At 41.1% G+C, this 20,439-nt stretch overlaps 1 protein-coding gene across 2 annotated transcripts; it reads right to left on the bottom strand.

The window, feature by feature from the left end:
- Positions 1-36: 36 nt before the first annotated feature.
- On the bottom strand, positions 37-16,830 carry CLEC4F (C-type lectin domain family 4 member F). 2 transcript variants are annotated; one of them, XM_049856926.1, is made up of 8 exons: positions 16,817-16,830; positions 8,568-8,679; positions 7,601-7,717; positions 7,167-7,265; positions 2,697-4,352; positions 1,863-2,014; positions 878-996; positions 37-301 (listed from the first exon to the last, which is right to left on the bottom strand). In XM_049856926.1, exons 2-8 carry the CDS (start codon positions 8,641-8,643, stop codon positions 151-153), a joined length of 2,370 nt encoding a protein of 789 aa, XP_049712883.1. In that variant the 5' UTR covers positions 8,644-8,679; positions 16,817-16,830; the 3' UTR covers positions 37-150. The 2 variants fall into 2 exon arrangements, with proteins under 2 accessions (XP_049712883.1, XP_049712884.1); XM_049856927.1 differs by lacking the exons at positions 7,167-7,265; positions 7,601-7,717.
- Between the last annotated feature and the right edge of the window lie 3,609 nt (positions 16,831-20,439).

Here is a 20,439-nt window from a genome sequence, read left to right as displayed (position 1 = left end):
CAACACGGTCTTCCCTTGTGGAACCCATGACCCCTCTGGGCTACAAGGCAGGAAACACAGAAGACAAGTGGAATGTCCCAGTAGACAATTCGAGTCCAGGGGCTCCCAAGGCTTTATGGAAGAGGGAGACCTCTCACCCCTGCCCTGCCCTCAGATCACACCCTGGCCGATGGGCTTCTTGCAGACCCAGTGGTAGGCGGCATCACAGTACATGTCATTCCACATCTGCTGAATGTGAACACAGTCCTCTGTCTGCCCATTGTGGTGTAGCCAGTTGTCCGGCTGATTTTTATCCCAAAACCTGGAAACCAAAGGGCTTTATTTAGCTAGATGAAGGAAGTGGCCCTTCTCCCTGCTGGGGCATATAGAGCTAAAGTGACGTGGGTCCCCAACTCCTTGTGGGCACAAGATGGGGGAAGAACTAGGACCAAGAGTGTCTTGAGGGTGACTCTGCTGAGGTCACCCTCAGCTACTGAGGACCCAGGGTCAGGGAGTGGAAGTGTGGTCTATGAAGCTGCAAGTTGGGAAAAGGAGACAGTGTGGGCCCTCCCTTTCAGCCCCTACCCTGGACTAGCACTCAGATTTCTTCAGACAGGGCCCTTTGCAAACAGGCCTGAGCAGGTAAAAGGATGGGGGGCAGGAAGATTCACTCACAGGCTTCCTGCCAGCTCCACTCCTAGAACCTACCTCCTCCTGACACTTCTCTGGGAAAAGGTCCAGCCGAGGATCACACTAGGCCTGTGTACACCCGCACATGCATGCACATACACATGCATACACATATGCATGCATTCATTCATGCAAGCACACATACACACTTATTGGGCAGGGATATACACAGAGGATAGGAACACACACCAGACAGCACTGGACTCACGCTCTGCTCTGGATGGCATTGAATGGAGTCCCATCTGCCCAGCGCCAGGAGCCTTCCGTGCCTCTATCAGTGAGGCCAATCCAGTGGTAAGAGGTGCTTGTGGACTTTGTCAGGAAAGCCTGGAGAGAAAGGCAGGGTTATTGCCTGCTAACAGTATGCGAGGAGCTGATTCTCTATATGGTATGGAAGAGGAGTCAGTGCCATTCACTCCCTGGTCCTAGGAACATGAGCCCACATCTCTGCAGCCAGGCCCCTCAGGGGAAATCCAGGTTCTCCCGTGTTGACCGTCCCTTGATAATCCTAGCCCTTGATGAGGAGTGCAATTTTACTGGGAGGAGACAGATCTGGCCACAGCTTATTAAGATGTGTTTGACAAAGTAGCATATCCTTTGACAGACCTGTAACAACAGTCTCAAGAGAGTCACAAGGGGTGAGCAGTTTGGGTTGAACTGGTCCTTTTATAACCCCAGCAAGTTCTGATGAGGATCCTCAGCAGATGGGCCTTCCTGGGACTATACTGCCTTTGGTGGTCCTCAAACTCATATCCGTGTGCCTGGCATTCCCAAGAAGCGTGGATCTCCTGCTCACAGGCTCTGCATGGCTACTGGATTAACCAACATTAAAATCAAGATTGCTGACTGGAAAGGAATCCTGAGAGGAAAATGAGGGAGTAGGGGGAAACACATGCTCCCCAGTACTTTAAGGGCAACTACTCGGCTCCAATTCCTTTTGCCTTTCCTCAGTGCTGACATCTGTTGCCCTCTGACTATCTCCCTCATTCACTGAGGACATTGGAGTTTGCTGTCAGTGCTTCTACCTCTAGTGCAAGACGTTCAAAGGAATTCAAAAAATATTTGCTCCCTGACTGACAGAGGAGACATGGAGGTCTCTGCTGTGTCCTCTCTGCAAGAGAAAAGTTGACAGCACCAAAGTCTCTCATCACACACCAACTCCATCGGAATCACCTCAAGCCCTCAGCTCTGACCTGCTCTTCCTCAGACGTCACTGATGCTAGGTGGGCTCCCTGGGACACACAGAACTTCTCAGCCTCATTCCAATACTTCTTGTCATTAGAAAAGTAATACAAGCTCCTCCCGTAGGCCACCCAGCCTTGCAGGATCAGCTGGAGAAGTTGATCTGGAACAGAGGTTGGGGAAGGGAGGGAACCAGGGTAAAGGCAGATATCTGAAGCTGACCTTCCTGACCTCTCCTGGAGCTGACCACTGAGATTCACAATCCCGTGCAATCCTTGATGCCCAGTTCTCCAGGGGCAAGGCCTGCTGAGGCCATACCCCCATTCCACTACCCAATACTCCAGGGAGCAGCAGCTCCAAGACATGGGCTCAGTCACTCCTGGGACACTCAGACAGCCGTGATACCCAGACAACACTGTTTTGAGACTCATACTTTCTAGCCTTCCCACCCTCTTTACCAACTCATAGCTGTCACTTTACAGTCCTCTCCACCTCAATTCCTGTCATCTTTCTGGGAGATTTTACATCCATCCCATAGCCTCGTTCATTTCATTGACTTCATCTCCATCCTCTCCAGCTGCTCACACCCATGACCATACCTGAAACTTTGTTATCACCTAGTCTGCCTAACCTCACAATTTCCAAATTCTAATAGCTCATTCTGTGAGCACAAGCCCCAATTCTCTCAACTCTTTCATCCCTCCCTGCCACTCTTTCATATCACCTATACCACAGCTATTTGAAATGGGGCCACAACAGACTCACTGATTCATTCAGTTGTTCTTTTGTTTAGCATTTCCCAAGGATGCAACCCTACCCAGCCCAGCCCCCTGCCCACCACTTACTTTGGGTCTTTTGCAGCTGCTCCTGCGAAGCAAAGGCAGTGCTGAGCATCTCCAGGCGGCTCTGCTCCCCCTGGATTTTGGCAGTGAGATTTTTGGTGTTCTTTAAGTCACCTTTTAGCCTCTGGATCTCAGCACTGGCATTCTGCAGGCTGCTTCCTAGGGTCCGGGTCTGAGCTTTTAAGGCCTCAGTATCCCTCATTCCTCGTTTTAGAGTCTGTATTTCTCTGCTGGTGTTTTTCAAGCGATCATTTAACACCCTAATCTGAGAATTTAAGGCTTTGGCAACTTTCAGCTCTGCTTTTAATACTTGTACCTGAGCATTTGTCTGCTCCAGACTGCTGTTTGCCATTTGGCACTGGGCTGTGGCCATTTCCAAACCTGTTCTTATGGAGTAAATCTCATCACCAGCCCTTTCCAATCGACCTTTTAGCAACTGAATCTCAGCACTGCTCTTCTCTAAGCTGTTACTCTTTGCCAACAAGATCTGGGCATTTGCCATTTCCAAGCCTGCCTTTAACATCTGAATGTCAGTGCTGGCATTTTTTAAACCTCTGCTTAACACGTGGAGCTCAATGCTGGTGCTTTCTGTACTGCTTTTTAAGAAGCTCCGGGTCTGGGAGTTTAAAGCATTTGCATTTTCCAGATCTCCCTTAAGCCTCTGGATCTCAGCACTGGCATTCTGCAGGCTGCTTCCTAGGGTCTGGGTTTGAGCTTTTAAGGCTGCAGTATCCCTCATTCCTCGTTTTAGGGTCTGTATCTCACTGCTGGCATTTTCCAAGTGACCATTTAACACCTGGATCTGAGAATTTAAGGCATTGGTGACTTTCACCTCTGCTTTTAATACTTGAACCTGAGCATTTGTCTGCTCCAGACTGTTATTTATCATTTGGCTCTGGGCCATAGCCTTTTCCAAATCTGTTTTTAATGAATGCATCTCATCACCAGCCCTTTCTAAATGACGTTTTAGCAACTGAATCTCAGCACTGCTCTTCTCTAAGCTGCCTCTTACAAAGGTCTGAGTCTGGGAATTTGCAGCATTTGCATTTTGAAGACCTCCCTTAAGCTTCTGGATCTCATCATTGGCTCTTTCCAAACTACTTCTTAAAGCCTGGCTCTGGGTCCTTAAAATGTTGACACTGTTTAGATTGCCTCTCAAAAGGTAGATCTGAGCATTAGCATTTTTTAAACTACTGTTTGCCAACAAGATCTGGGCATTTGCCATTTCCAAGCCTGCCTTTAACATCTGAATGTCAGTGCTGGCATTTTTTAAGCCTCTGCTTAGCATGTGGAGCTCAATGCTGGTGCTTTCTGAACTGCTTTTTAAGAAGCTCTGGGTCTGGGAGTTCAGAACATTTGCCTTTTCTAGATCTCTATTGAGCCTCTGGATCTCATCACTGGCTCCCTGTAAGGAACTCCTTAATACCTGGATCTGGATAATCAAGGAGTTGGCATCCATTAGCTCTCCTTTTACCGTCTGGATGTCAACACTGGCATTCTCCAGGTGACTGCTGAGCATCTGAATCTGAGAACTGATATTGACCATACTGCACTTCAACATCTGGATCTCTACACCCCAAGTGCTGAAGTTCTCCACATAGCCTTTCAACATCTGGGTAGCCTCTTGCACATCTGCCACCCTGGCAAAATGGTAGGGACCTGGAGTGGAGGAAATGGACAAGTCAGCCAAAGAGAGTATTTACATAGGGAACTGTTGCATAGGCCAATCAGAGCATTCTCAAGATTTCCAAGGAGAAATGTCTACTCCACAGCCCTGAGCGCTCCTCCAGTGGCCTGTTGGTCACTGCAGCCTCTCTGACCCTGGGAATGGGCCACCTGAGAATATGGGCCCAAAAAACAAGACTAATTGGCTATCACATATAAACTAAGGAGTCTGAAAGGTTGAAATATTTACCTACTGTAAACCAGCTAATCATCAAGAGTCATGCTGGTAAGGCTTTGAGTATTTTGCCATTGTAACTGAACTTGAAAGTAACTCATTATATAATTTAGAGCTATTGAAGTTTAATTTCACTGAAATTTTACCATTAAGTGGGTCATTATGAAAAAGAAAATAGATATGGATAAAATCCATGTTTAGGCCTGTACCAAGCATGGACTCTTTTGGTTCATCTTTGTTACTTCCTAAAAACTATATAGATTTTTTTTTAAAACATGTAAGTTTTCTGATCACAAATTCCATGGGAAAAAAAAAAAAGGTGCCTGTGGGTTCAACCCACAGGGCTAGGATGAAAGCCCACCACACCCTCCAGGAGACACTGGGCCACTGAGCTGAGCTAGCCTTTTAAAGGGCTGCCTGTCCCCACCACATATTACATAGGGCAAGAGTCCCTACAGAACAGTTTGGAGATATGGGAGCTCTGGGTGAAACACCTTGTTCACTGGGGTCATTCGAGGTAACTGCAGCACCTTTCATCTGTAGAGTCTTTCCCACCAACCCCACCTGCAGCTGTCCCTGGTCCTACTATCACCCTTTGCTCACCTCATGAGCTAGCACTAATCTCAGATATTTGTGGTTACCTCCTGATTCTAGTATCCCCTCAGGAATAGAGACAAGAACCCAAGTGGGTAGGGACCCTTTCTGGAGGATCCCTGTCCTGTTCCCTAAGCCTCGGCTAGGTGGGTATATGAGATCTCAGTCACTGTGCTGAAGTCAAGCCAGGCAGGGCCAGATAACCTTTAAAGGTGTGGAAAGTCCAGTCAAAGATTCTGCCTTGTAAAGATAGACAATTAGATTGATGGAAGAGAATAAAAAGTCCAGAAAGAGATCCGCACATATACAGACAATTGATTTTCAACAAAGGTGCAAAGGCAATTCAATGAAGAAAGGGTAATCTTTTCAACAAATGGTGCTGGAATGATTAGATATTCAAATGCAAAAAAGATTAATTCAGGACAGACATTTTATTGTTAAACAAAAATTAACTCAAAATGAATCATAAACCTAAACATAAAACTAAAAACTATAAAATTTCTATAAGAAAACACAAAAGAAAATCTTTGCAACCTTGGGTTAGGCAAAGATTTGTCAGATATGACACCAAAGGCATAATTCATAAAAGCAAAAAGATTGATAAATTGGACTTTACCAAAATTTAAATCTTGTCGAGAATAAAAACACAAGCCACAGATCGAGAGAAAATATCTGCAAATCACATGTCTGACAAAGGACTTGTATCCGGAATATATTAAGAACTTTAAGAACAGACTATATTAAGAAATTTTAATAAGAAGAATTGAATAATAAAATATGAGCAAAATATTTGAACAGACACTTCACCAAAAAAGATTTACAGATGGCAAATAAGCACACGAAAAAATGTTCAAATCCTTAGACAAATGCAAATTAAAATCACAGTGAGATACTACTACACACCTATTAGAATACCTAAACTTTTTTTTAATGACCAAGCCACGCGTTAGGAAAGATGTGAAGGTACTGGAACTCTTATACACTGCCAGAAAGAGTATAAACTGTACCGCCACTTTAGAATTTGACAGTTTCTTAAAAAGTTAAACATACTCCTACCATGTGATCTAGCCATTCTATCCCTAAGTATTCACATCTGAGAAAAGAAAGGTTATGTCCATGAAAAGACTTGCACATGAATGCTCACAGAAGTTTTATTTGTAATAGCCAAAAACTGGAAACAATCAAAATGTTCATCAGCAGGTGAATGGATAAACAAATTGTGACATATTCCCTACAATGGAATCAAAACCAAACCCGTTGCCGTTGAGTCGATTCAGACTCACAGAGACCCTATAGGACAGGGTAGAACTGCCCCATAGGACTTCCAAGGCTGTAATCTTTACAGAAGCAGATTGCCACATCTTTCTCCCTTGGAGTGGCCCGTGGGTTTGAACTGCCAACATTTTGGTTAGCAACCGAGTGCTTAACTATTGCACTTTCAGGACTCCTCACACAATAGAGTACTGCTCAGCAATAAAAAGCAATGAACTACTGATACGCACAACATGGATGAATCTCAGAATAATTTTTCTGAATGAAAGGAGCCAGACTAAAAAAAAAGAGTACCTGCTGTGTACAACTTTTTTACATAAAACTCTACAAAGTGCAAACTCATCTATAGTGACAAAGTAGATCAGTGGCTGCCTGGGAATGAAGGGGGGAAGGGAGAAGTAGGTATTACAAAGGACCACAGTAAACTTTGTAGAGGGAAGGACGATGAATATGTTCATATCTTGATTGCAGTGATAGTTTCACAGTTCATATATATGTCAAAACTTATAAAATTGTACAATTTAAATACGTGCATTTTAATATGTATCAATTATACCTCAATAGAGATTTAAAAAAAAAAAAAAAGATTCTGTGAGGAGGGTGAAATCCATTCAGGGGCCTGGAGGTGGTAGGTAGAGGCTTGTCCTCTTCTGGGCATCCCAATGCCCCAGCTCCCTCCCAGCCCCCACCCCACCATGGCTACTCACTGTCTGGGCCCACAAGCAGCTGTCCAGTGGTACTGTACCCTTCTTGAAACTCTTGGAATGATGGATCTGCCTCTGGTGTAGGTCTTGGGTGCTGTAGAACTGAGCCCCCCCCCCATTCCTGGTCAGCACAAACTCTCAGTCCTGGGCCTGGGGTAACAGGCTGTCCCACGCCAAGTTAGGGTTCTAGAAGGAGGGAGTTGGCACCAAGGCCCCTTTCAGAGTCTTCTTTCACGGGCCCTAAGTTCTGGGGAAGATCCTTGGTCAGTGACCTCTGTTTGGTCCCAGGAAAGGTCTGGACTGGGCCTGGGGCTGGAGGAACGGTGACCCTCTCAGAGCAGAGGGCCCCAGAGGGTGTGTGTCTAGGTCACTTTTGGGGCCTTTATGCAGAAGGAAGGAGGAAGAGTCAATGGGGTTTGGGTTACCTAGGAGCTTACCCACAACAATGAAAGCCACAAGGAAGGAGACGATGATCACAGCCAGAAATACCAGGGCGGCCTGGGCAAGCCTTGGCATCTTGGGGGCTGCAGGACCCACTGCGTCAGAGTCCATGCCTTCAGAGGACAAGAGTGTGCTGTATCACCTGGGACACCTGGCACGCTTATCATAAAGGGTGGTTATGGAAAACGAAAAGGAGACACCTTGAAATGCTCATGAGGACTAATTGTGGGGTACTGTAGCTACTCAAAGCCAAGTGGTACAGCCAAGACCACAGCTCTCAGAAAGTGGAGGAGGGTTCAGTGGTGCACAGGGCACAGAACCTGGCACAGTTTTATTCCAAGGGAGGGAGAAAGAAGCGAGGGACGGAGGAAGGGAGGAAGGGAGAAAGGAGGAACAGAAGCCCTGACCCTGGAGTCCAGTGCCAGCCTCACTCATGGATCCTGACCAGAGCAAGACTCACAGTCTTTTGGAGCTGCTGCTTACATCACCAACTGTCATGGGATCCCTGAAATGCGAAAGGGTGCTTTTCTCTTAAACGGTCAGTCCTGGAGCTTCGCTCTGTCAGGGTCAGAATGCCCACAATAGGTGGTCTGAGAAGATCTGTGCCTGAGGGTTCTGAGGCTGTGTACAGGGAATCCTCTCAATGGTGGAGAGATCTCAGCCCAGAGGCCTCATGGTCCATCCCTGTGTACAGAGCTGGAATTCAAGGCCAGGTCCTTCTGAATTCAAAGTTCATCCCTTTCTTTTGCCAGGTTGTCTTCCCCAACCTGGGGGATGGAGAAGAGTTCAGGGGGATTTCTTGTGGGGACTGAGGATCCCCATCCTCATTCTGACCTAACTTTGCCTTTGCCTATTTGTTCTGGAGGCAGGGAGAGCTACAAGCAGAGCTCAGGCCAGCCAGGGAGGGGCTCAGAGAGATGGTAGAGGACAGGGCACAAGAAGTCCAGTCCACAGTTTTCTTACCCCTGGGATGCAGGGAAACACATTGGTTGTCTGTGCAGAAATAGGCCTTGTCACCATTCATCTCTCCTTCCTTCATCCTTCAGTGCTGCTCCCTGCCCCTCAAAGTGCTGTCCTGTGGGCCAGTAGTAATGGGAGGCAAAGCTGAGATATCACCAGACTTATATGCTCCTGACATAGGTCCTGACCACCCCGGAAGCTCTGACTCCCTCCCCCTGCTGACTCTGTGGAAACTAGTCTCGGCCTTGATAGTCCCTCCTCTCAGAGGCTCCAAGGCGCCTGTCTGCCCAGGGCCCTATCGTCTTCTGCCTCCCATTGGCACCTGCCCCTCCTCCTCCCCTCAGTCTCATCATCCCAATCTCTGCCTCATCCAGCATAGCTCCCAAACACCAACCTCTGCCTCAAAGTCACAAACTCATCATTTCTCTTCCCCTTTTCGTTGAAGCTAATATAGGGTACAGAACCCTCCCACCACATTACAAAAGTGAGAGGAATTAATGTACATAAGCTGCTTCCAAAATTGAACACACATTTCATAATACATTTGATAATTACAATTATTATCAGGATAACTCTTCTGGTTTTCAATAAAGTTCTCAGCCATGATCCTATTCTTTGTGGTAACTAACAGAATAAATCAGAAAATGAAGGTACAGCCACAGAAGGAATGAAGTGAAACAAACTGCTTGTTAGTGTGCTTTGTGAATGTCTTCCTCCATTCTTCCAGTGGTGTTAATAAAAGAGTAATAGGGGGTTCCTCCTATAGATTGAGACAATCTGACAAGGCCAGAGCCCAGAAGTTCTTCCTCAGCTTTGCAGAGAAAACATCCTTGTGACTGTGACTGACCCTTTGTCCTAGCCCCAGTCCCATCCCTCTTAATTAAAAGGAGGTCAGAGTGAGGGAAGTGTGGCTGGGTCAGTGTAACAAGTGTTTGCCAGTCAAAGGTAGGGTTAGGATGACTCACGGCCCACTCAGAACCCCACAACTGGCATTGCAGGAAAGGCCCAACTTGATCCAATATCTCTCCTTTAGCTGAGTAGATCCTTACCCCTCAAATTGATCAAGTTTTCAGGGACTAACTCAAAAGAAACTTATGGCTAAGACAGGACCAATGTGCTACGTTTCAATGAGACCCATAACTTCAGGGAGTTCCTGTGGCATAGTGGGCCAAGAATTAGAATAAAGTGAGGAATCAAATGGACAACACCAGGAGTTGTGCTGGCCTGATGCCTCATCCCCACATCAGGGGTAACCAGCAGAACAATGTTTCCGTTGGTGGGTCAATGACCCCACCTGTTATAGGAGAAAAGACTCCAGACTCAAATTTAATTAAAAGAGATTTTTATTAAGCCAAGGCAAAGACAAAGACAATCATTGCAATGAGGAATTCTGCCAGTGTGCACCAGGCACAAGAGACTAGCTGAACACACTGAATCACAATAGGGAGTTTCTAATATACTGTTACAGAAGGAAGTAAAGACACATGGTTGTCAAAGGCAAGATAACAGAAAAGTAGGACCTTAATAATGATTGGTTTACAGAGCTTTGTTGACTAGTTACCAACTTAGTGTCATTACATTGATTGGTGGCTTACAGGTTTTAAGACTCCTTGAGAATGAACAATAGGGACAAGCTATTTGGGTTAAGATTCCTTTGGAAATAAGCTAACAAAATTCTGATTGGTGCTTGGTGAGGTCAGATAGCTTCTACTTAGTGATATGGATGTTTTGTTGAGTAGTTGCCACTTAGTTCCCATAAATAGTTCACAGAGTGGTTACAGTTACATAAAAACTCCTTGGCTTTGTTACAAGGAAAAACCACATTCTTTTAGATATCAGATAACAGACAGAACTGACCTAACCAGTTAAGTGTTTTGGCTCTACAGGTTTTCTTACACAGAGTGAATTTCAAGCCTGGACCTCACTTTAGCTTTTCTTTCTCAGAACAGACACCTCAAAATAATTTTTAGAAACCTTATATCACTCCCTCCTTTTGATCAAGTATTTTGTTGAAACATCCTTTGATCACACTTATGGGCAAGCTTTCTTCTGCATGGGTTTTTGCTATGTTGCTTCCAGAGGGTGACCTTCATGGTTTATGCTCGTTTTCTTACTGGTGTTGAGCCTTTTCTACATAAAAAAAAAATTTTTTTCTACATAGTCAGGGAATATTGGTTCCTTGGTTGTAGGGCAGCTTCAGGAATTTCCCATACTATGTCTGAGCAGATGTCTTCAGTAATCTTATTAGATTATGTCCTTAGTATGGTCTTTATATCCTAGAGAGTGGTCTGTCCAGCTTCAGGCCTTCAAACTCACGATTTTAAACTTATTTATTTGGATACCATCTGGTTCTTTGCCATGCGTCTTGTCTGGATGTTGTTAGCTGGGAAGGTAATGATTCAGAGACCTAGACCAAATTGGAAGAATATTTGACCTTTTCATTGAAGCTAATATAGGGTACAGAACCCTCCCACCACATTACAAAAGTGAGAGGAATTAATGCACATAAGCTGCTTCCAAAATTGGACACACATTTCATAATATATTTGATAATTACAATTATTATCAGGATAACTCTTCTGGTTTTCAATAAAGTTCTCAGCCATGATCCTATTCTTTGTGGTAACTAACAGAATAAATCAGAAAAAGAAGGTACAGCCACCGAAGGAATGGAATGAAACAAACTGCTTGTTAGTGTGCTTTGTGAATGTCTTCCTCCATTCTTCCAGTGGTGTTAATAAAAGAGCAATAGGGGGTGTCTACCATAGATTGAGACAATCTGACAAAAGTGTTATCTTTTCAGGCCTCAGTGGTTATTATGAAGCATAGTAACAAAGAAATTAAGAAAATCTTCATAATGGAGGAAAACAGACTTGAAGAAATAAACAAGAGTAATTAGCATATATTAGACCCTTTTAAACAAGGTCATATATGAGTAAACAAGAATGGGTGCACCAAATAACTTAATGATTATTAAAATACTAGTAAGAAAAAATATAAAGGACAGTTTTTTAAGTTAAAATACACAGAAAGGCTTACCTGTACAAATCTTCCTTAACAATTAATAAAACGTAATTGACAAGTCAAAACTACTTTAAAACAATGAGGGTTAGGCAAGAAGCAACAATTTCAATAACATTCACTCACCCAGGGAAAGTTGTTAGCGCACAGACCTTAAAAGTATGTAAGACAAAAGGATAGCAAATACTAGAATAAGAAATATTCAAAGTTCAAGAAATGTATTTCTATTTATGTGTTGCAGTGTTTGGGAATAAACTGTTTATAGGCCTGGTCCTGGATAAATTGTCCATGCCAGATTTTGTCTTGTTTTTATTCTGGCAATTTTTGAATTTTAGTTTGAGTCCTTCAGTTGGTTGAACTGTCCAGGTAGGAGCAGCAACTTTATTTAATTGGGAGAGGAGCATCCAGGTCTTAACTCCCTGTAATTTAGTGGCACAAGGATTAGCAAAGAGAGCTATGTATGGTCCGTTTCAATGAAGCTCCAGGGAATCTTTTAATTGATGTCTTTTCTAATATATATACATACATGTATATATATATATATAGTCATTTGGAACAATATTAAGCAGATTTGGGGATTTGGGTTTTTGGTTGTCAAAAGTTCATTTAACCTGTGAAAACATTCTTTAGAACTAGCATAGTGTTATTAGTTCTTGATATAGCTGCTTCTTATATTGAAAGAGGAAAAGAAAAATAAAAATGGTTTCCTATATCTAGAAATCAGAACACTGAACATCAATAATATTTTCTTAAAAACCTTATGATAATTCTGTTAGTTTACTCAGTCCCATATAGATAATTTTGGTTCCATATTATTCTGGATCAGCAGTAACTTGAAAAACTCTGTCAGTTTCTACATAAGAGTTTTAAAAGCTTGATTTAGTCCAATTGCATTTATGTTCAAAGTATTATAGTCCTCTTTATACATCTGATACAGACCATTTTGTTGCATTTTCAGTGAATTAGTAAGGTAAAGCTTATCTCTGAATTATAAAGTTAAAATGGTTATGTTAATTTATAATAATAATTCTTAAAAGTGAAAAACTTGATTGGCATTAATTACAAAAGTAATGTAAAACCAAATAAAGTTAACTAAAAATTTTAGATAAAAATATCTTTAAACAGAACGATCATTCTTATTTCCAAAGAGCTTTAGATATAACACATAATAATTTTGAGACATCCTACCATATAACTATGACATATTAAGACTATATTAGACTAAACATGTGAATGGTAATAAAACCTATGAGTAAGCTGAATTCTTTAGTTGAAACAGTCGGCTTTGATGATGCCAGATTTAAAAGGAAACAAAGTTGTGACCAAGTTAGTAACTGAAATAATAAAATTATATCATAATATCATGTGCAGCATTAGGTAAATATTATTGACATATAAATTTTTTAATTTAAAGAAAATGTGACACTTTTCCTGATTTTGACAATACATTTTATGTAATTTATAACATATTAAATAAATCCTTTTTTGCATTTTTCTTTTTTATGAAACAGAAAAATTATTTATGATTTTCTGTGAAGCTTCCAAGTTGTCAAGAACTTATGAGAAGTAATACTTAAGCTATTGAAAGCAAAGATCTTAAAGGTTTAAACCTTAGCTTTTTTGTTTGTTTGTTTTTTGTTTTTTTAACTATGCGGCTTTGATTCAAGAATTAATTTTGTTGAACCTTTGTTTTTGAGGAAGATTGCAAAAAAAATTACCCTTTCAACCTATTAAAAAAGGAAAATTGTTATTTTAACTGTGAGAAGCCTGATTCGTCGCTTTATATGTTATTTGACATCAAGCTTTTAAAACTTTTTATGAATTAATCCATTAAATTTTACTTAAAGTAAGCCAGAACCTTGATTATAATAAACAAAAATCTTTAATAAACCTTTTAAATTTCTTGTCTTTGTTGCATATTCCTTATAGTATAAGCCTTTAAGTGACATAAAATGAGCATATTTATTATCAGATCTAAATATATATATATATCCTTTTTCTGTGGCATGCAAGTAAGGGTCCATTAACTCTAATTATGATGAATGCCTATTAAATTAGTTTAATATTAATAAGTTAATTTAAGTTTACATATATTACTAATATATAATATTAATGTATATATTACAAAATATAATTGTTGTAGGAAATTAAACCTTTCTTCTCATTCTGGAATTAATGAAATTATTCCTTTTCTCTAGAACATATTTTATATAATACTTAGCTTAAATTACTTAGAAAGGTTTTGCTTTTAAGATTGACATATTACAAAACATAAAAATCTTAATTAGAACAAATTTTCCTTTATTAATTCTTGGAAATATTTGGACTATTAAACTTATACAAATACTTATTTATTATTAAATCAATTACAGTAAGTTCTTTGAGGAAATATTACAACTGAATTTAATAATATCATCTGGAAGTAAGAAATTATTATATTTTCATAATTCTGGAGTTTTTTGACGCTTCATAGGATCCTTTAGAGAAAGGAATTTAGAATAATTTGTTTCTTGTTATATCAATCAAAATGAACAATTTATCTTTCTTAGTGAACCTTTTTTAAAATAAACTAATTCATATTAAAGGTTTTTTTTTTTAGAGTAGCTACTGAAAGCCTAACGCGTAACACAGACACAAAAAGTAGTTTTATTTGGAGCCAAGATTTTCAGTGACCTCAAGGTGGCTCACAGAAGGAAAAAAAAAAAAGGAAACCCAAATTGAATGCACTCTCTAGATTAGAACCGAAATCCTCAAGGCAGAATCCTATGCACCTTTCAAGGTGACTTACCACAGATTTTGTCCAACCGGACATCGTCTTGGTGAGAATTACACATTCAGTGAGTCTCTGGAACCAGTTCAAATAGCAGGCTTATAAGATCTCTGCTTGTGTTTTTATTTATGATTTTCCATTTTATGATGATCGACAGCAGCATAACATTCTTAAAACAGTACAAGACAAAACACACATACACATAATTAAGCTACACAGTTTCAAGCTGTTTCAGTGAGGTTGACCTATCTTAAAATTACCAGACACCTCCCTCTGATCTTTGCCCCAAACTTGGAGAAGTAACCTTTGCATCTAAACCGGAGCAAGTATTTTCTGAGGCCCTTCTCTGCAAGTTAGAAATTTTAAAACCAGTGTCCCAGACCAAAACATCTACAAGAAAGCAGACAGAAAAAGAAGTTAAAAATGCTTGCTAGAGCACAAACAGAAACAAAACCCTCCTTAAGCTTTACTTGCCTCTTTTCTTGGCAATCAGAACAATGAGAAATTACATAGAAGGTAGGTTCAAAGGATTCCTTATTTTACCGGTATTTTTCTAACAAGAGAAATACTTTATCTCTTCTTAAATCCAAGGATAAGCGAAAATTCTGAATTATGGGACGGCATAAATAATTTGGTGAACAATTTTCTATTAGGTCTTCACTAACCTTTAGTTGTTGAGTGCTGGTAGTACACAACTTCCTTCTAAATTATGAGTTCTTTAGGGATTGCTTGTTGATAATTAAAAGAACCCACTGTTTAAAAGCCAAATTAGTAATTCCTTCTTTGTTTAGTCTGTAACACTTGGATTAAACTAGAGTGTTCAGTAAACAGTTTGGCTAAATGATGAACAGTTTTCCTTTCTTCTCTTGTTTGTAGTTTTGAACTCTTGCCAATTAATTTTTCTTGGAAAAAACCTTAGGGAGGCATTTTAAAAACTTAGCTACTGGCTTTGTTTCATATAGTAATTCAGTGCTTGGAGCACTGGGTTTAATCATTAATGACTTTTCAGGGTTTTTTCTTTTTTTAATGTGCATCTTCAGCCTATTGTTTGGCTTTTCATTTAGCTGCTAACCAAAAGGTCAGCAGTTCAAATCCACCAGCCACTCCTTGGAAACCCTATGGGGAAGTTCTACTCTATCCTACAGGGTCACTATGAGTTGGAAACAACTCAACGGCAATGGGTTTGGTTTTGGTTTTACTAACATATTAGTTAATTAAAACAAATTTTGATAAACTAGGTTTACAAGTTTTCATACAAAGGTGCCATATCTACAGGTGTTATAACTGTAACTATTCCCTCCTCTTTATCGTGACCATGAGTGGAATTATGCATTCATAAATGAGGTGGCATCCTTAAAGGGTGATTGGGAACCTTTTGACAACGCAGGGGGCTTTGCTTTGACCAGAGAGTAAAAAATGACTGTAGGAGGTTTATCTTTTTTTTTTTAATGGGTATTTTATTTTAAAATGCATTTCAAAATGAAGTTTTCTCCCTTTCTTAACAAGGCAGTCAGGTTTAGAGTCTTAATAGAACTCATTGCTATTTCTAGGGCTTATTTAAGTATTTCTTCAGCTGTTTTGTTTTAAAGTAAAACTGGCCTGGGCATCTTTCCAGCCAGTGTGTAATTTCTCACTTGGCTGACTTTGTAGTTGTGACATGCAGCTGTAAGTCATTAACTTACTTGTCAAGAGTTTCTTTGGCTGGAGATAGCTTATGAGTCAAACTTGTTAGTCTTGGCAGGTGGAGTGATTTTTCAGTAGACAGAAAAATGGGAGGCAAAGACACAAAAGAGAACTTTTAATAGGTACCTGAAAACTTGACTTTGTTGATTATTCTAGGGACTTTTTTTTTCTAAACAACTGCACAGAAAAGTTAATTTTTACTCTCAAAATTTTCCCAGACTTGCCACTTGGTTTGAAACCATCTTTGGTAAGGGCATGCCATTTTAATGTTGCCCATAAGCAACATTCCCCCATCTTACGAGAGTTTCAACATATGCACTACTCAAAATGGAGAAATTGCATATACAACTAAGTGTCACTAGATGGTGTGCAAACTTTGCCTTTGAGCAGTCCCAGAAACACCTTGTACAAATAATTACCTACAGCTTCACACAAACCACACTGAAATATTCCTTGAAAGTAGATTTACCTTTGTATTGACTAGGATGCTCAAATTTAGACAACACAAACAAGTGAAAGCTTACCAAATGTCTGAGAGAGCCCAAACAGAAAAAAAAAAAATGAAAGCTTACGAAACATCTGAAAAAATCCAGACAGAAAAACAAGTGAAAGCTTGCTGGGGTGTTCGAGAGATTCCGAACAGAAAAACACAACACGTGAAAGTGCTGAAATATCTGAGAAAAGGCAGGCAGAACACACACAAAAAAAAAGCTTAATAAAAAATCTCAGAGAACCACTCCATAAATTGCAGGGCTCAAATCCAAGAAAGCTTACCAACCATGGGGTCCTTGGGGTCCAAGGAAATGGTAGGGAACAAGAGGCCCTGTTGTTGGTGCCTCTTCCAGTCCTCAGTTCCTCAAGGATCCTGTTGGAGGAAGGCAGCTTTGAATCCCTTCCTCATTACCAGAATGTTGTAGGGAGAAATACCCCAGACTCAAATTTAATTAAAAAAGATTTTTAAGCCCAGACAAAGACAATCATTGCAATGATGAATTCTGTCAGTGTGCACCAGTCACAAGAGATTAGCAGAATACATTTAAAAAAACCACAATCAGGGAGTTTCCAATATACTCTTTCTTAAGCTGAGTTCTGTAGAGAAGGAAAGCCAGTGAAGAGGACAGAGAGAGAGAGATTTATGTCAAGGAAATGGCTCATGTGGTTGTAGAGGTTGGGAAGTCCCAAGTCCATGGTCAGGCTGGAGGCATCTCCTAACTCACATAGCTGCAGGGTCTGGTGAACCCAAATCAGCAGGTCAGATGGCGGGTCTCTGGCTTGCAGGCTGCAGAGGCCAATGAATCCCAAGATTGACAGGTAAAATGGTAAGCCATAGGCTACAGAGGCAGATTAATCCAAAAAACAGCAGGTGTGATGGTTAAGGATGTGTGTCAACTTGGCTGTGCCATGATTCTCAGTGGTTTGGCATTTACATTATAGTCTAACACCTATGTAATGATATGATCACCTCCATAATAAGATCTGATATAAGGTAATCACATCCATGATGAGAACTACTATGAGCAGCCAATCAATTGAAAGGAATTTTCCTTTGGAATGTGGTCTGCATCTAATACTTGTGGTATTTCTGGAAAAGCTCCCTGGCTTTTTCTCACTCTGGATCTTGCAGCTGGCTCCTGTTCATCTGACTTCCAGGTTTTGGGACTTCAGCTAGTGCCTTACCTGCCAATCTTGGATTCGTCAGCCTCTGCAGCCTGTGAGCCATTGGCCTACAATCTTAACTGTTGATCTTGGGATCCATCAGCTTACACAGCCTGTGAGCCAGTGGCCTGCAGTCTGACCTGCCGATCTTGAGTTCAGCAGCCCCTGCAGCTACGTGAGTCAGAAGTGACCAGCCTGACTCACAGACTTGGGACTTTCCAGTCTCTACAACGACCATATGAGCCATTTCCTTGATTTAACTCTCTAAAAAAAAAAAAAAAAATTTTCTCTCTTTATATATATATATGTGTGTGTGTGTGTATAGATAAATATATATATATATGCTTCAGTGGTTTTGCTTCTCTAGAGAACCCAGCCTAAGACATTTGGTACTGAGAGTGGTTCTACAGAAACAAAATTGTAAGGATGAGTTTTCTAAATTGGTTCTCAAGTCTGAATAGTCTTAAAGATGTTGATGACTCTGCTCCCAGTAGTCCGTTAATCCATGGCATGGGGTGGCTATAGAAATATGCAAAATATCACCACCAATGGATTAGGTATTGATGAGAGGCAAGACTCTGAGTCATTGCATGTTTGATACCTTTCCACAATTTTGTCATAATGAGGAGTATTAGGAATCTGGTTGATGGTCCTACTTTTGCTAGATAGAATGATGAAAGAAAGAGATGAGCTCAGGACTTCAGAGTCACAGCTCAAGCAGTGCATAAACGACCTCAAAATAGTCACTTGTGCTTTGAAAGAAACCTTATTTCTTATAGTAACTGGGTTCATATTGCCGGAAACCAAACCCAGAGTCTTATCGTAAAAGTAGCTGAATTGAATGAATTCCCAACCTCAAATGGTGTCTGAAGTTAAAGTCAGGGTATTAATCAGAAAGAAATGGAATCCTGAAACTTGGAATGGGGACATATGGGAAGATAATCAGGGAGCTGGGGACACTGATCCCCAAATTCCATTGAATCACTCATGCCAACAGAACCAGCCTCACTTCCATCTGAAGAGATTACTCCCTCTTTGTCTGCTAAGCCAGCCTCCCCAGTAAAACCATTAACCCCTCCATCCCATCTGATAAGATTAACCCAGCTGCTTCTGAAGAGCCTTTGTCTGAGATATCATCTTCGGCTATGTCTGAGTCATCACCTAGGGAGGCTTCTGAGTCATTGTCTGGAGCATAGTCTGAGGCAAATTCCTTGCAAGATGTTGCCAAATGTTCTCAGAACACATCCCCACCACTCATTTTTGCTTCTAGACCTATAACTAGACTTGAGTCCCAGAAAGCCCCGAAACGTGAAGTACAAAACATGACCCAGGAGGAGGTACGCTACACTCCAAAAGAACTGCTTGAGTTTTCTAATATGTACAAACAGAAACTTGGAGAATATGTGTGAGAATAGCTATTAAGGGTGTGGGATAACCATGCAAGTAACATAATGTGGGATCAGTCTGAGTTTATTGATAGGGGCCCATTAAGCACAAATTCTTCATTTAGTGTTTCAGTACAAGAGGTTAGGAAAGGATCTAATAGTTTATTTGGTTGGTTTGAAAAAACACGGATCATACAGTGGCCCACACTAAATCAAGGTGAAGTGCCAGATCTGCCTTGGTATACTGTAGAAGAAGGAATCCAAAGCCTTAGGGAAATTGGCATGTGTCTTAGGCTGGGTTCTCTAGAGAAGCAAAACCAGTGACATGTCTATATACATATACAGAGAGAGAGAGAGATTTATGTCAAGGAAATGGCTCTTGTAGTTGTAGAGGCTGGAAAGTCCCAATTCCATGGATCAGGCTGGAGGCTTCTCCTGGCTCACATAGCTGCAGGGGCTGGTGAACCCAAGATCAGCAGGTCAAACAACAGCCCTCTGGTTCACAGGCTGTGGAGACCGACAAACCCCAGGATCGGCAGGCTTCTGGCTCACAGAATACAGAGGCTGGTGAATCCAAAGATCAGCAGGTAAGCTTCTAGCTCAGGTTCCAAGAACCAGAGGTCAAATGAACAAGATCCAGCTGCAGGATCTAGAGAAAGCAAAAAGCCTGTGAGCTTTGCCATTAAGTCCAACTATATTGGATGCAGGCCATACCCCCAAGGAAACTCTCTTTCAACTAATTGGCTACTCAAAGCAAATCCCACGCATCATAGAGGTGATCACATTATATCAGATCTCATCATGAAAGTGATTACATCATCACACAATTTCCAGACTACATCATAACTGCCAAACTGATCAGAATCATGGCCCAGCCAAGTTGACACACAATCTTAACAATCACAGTCCAGCCCTTGTCAACATGGCACCTGTACAATCTTAAACCATAGATAATCTCTGGATAAAGACAATTATACTTGCACCTAACATGATACAACTAACACATGTACAACCAAAAACACACTAGCCCTGTTTACATCTTATATTTTATAAGTGAAAAAAAAAAGAAGGTTTCATGCACACACACAAGGAAGAAATACTCATAACAATTGCAATCCTCATTTCTGCAACATGTCATGTGGCCATAGCAGGTATTTAGAACTACTTTCTTCCACCACCCATTCCGTATTCCCTTTGCACTCAGCAAGCACCTCAGCTGGTCATTGTTGTTTGCCTGGTGGGGTGACCCAAACCTTCATCCCCAAAGAGCATGTGCCATTAGTAGTCACTTTGGAATTGGGTTGCTGTAGTTTTCCATCAACTCTAATCACATGGCATGGTAGTCCTAAAAGACGCCCTA

This window comes from Elephas maximus, chromosome 17 (assembly GCF_024166365.1).
Source record: "Elephas maximus indicus isolate mEleMax1 chromosome 17, mEleMax1 primary haplotype, whole genome shotgun sequence".
Taxonomy (NCBI): Eukaryota; Metazoa; Chordata; class Mammalia; order Proboscidea; family Elephantidae; genus Elephas; species Elephas maximus.
The sequence above is the reverse complement of the archived record's forward strand: the minus strand, read 5'-3'. Positions and strand labels throughout refer to the sequence as shown.

What these genes read in the sequence shown, in the direction of transcription:
- CLEC4F (XM_049856926.1), bottom strand. Translation starts at nt 8,643, where the DNA reads ATGAAGGAAGGAGAGATGAATGGTGACAAGGCCTATTTCTGCACAGAC. An exon ending in TGTGGCTTTCATTGTTGTGG is followed by an intron (nt 7,266 to 7,600) that starts GTAAGCTCCTAG and finishes GGGGGGGCTCAG; the next exon opens with TTCTACAGCACCCAAGACCT. An exon ending in GCTGCTTGTGGGCCCAGACA is followed by an intron (nt 4,353 to 7,166) that starts GTGAGTAGCCAT and finishes CCTCCACTCCAG; the next exon opens with GTCCCTACCATTTTGCCAGG.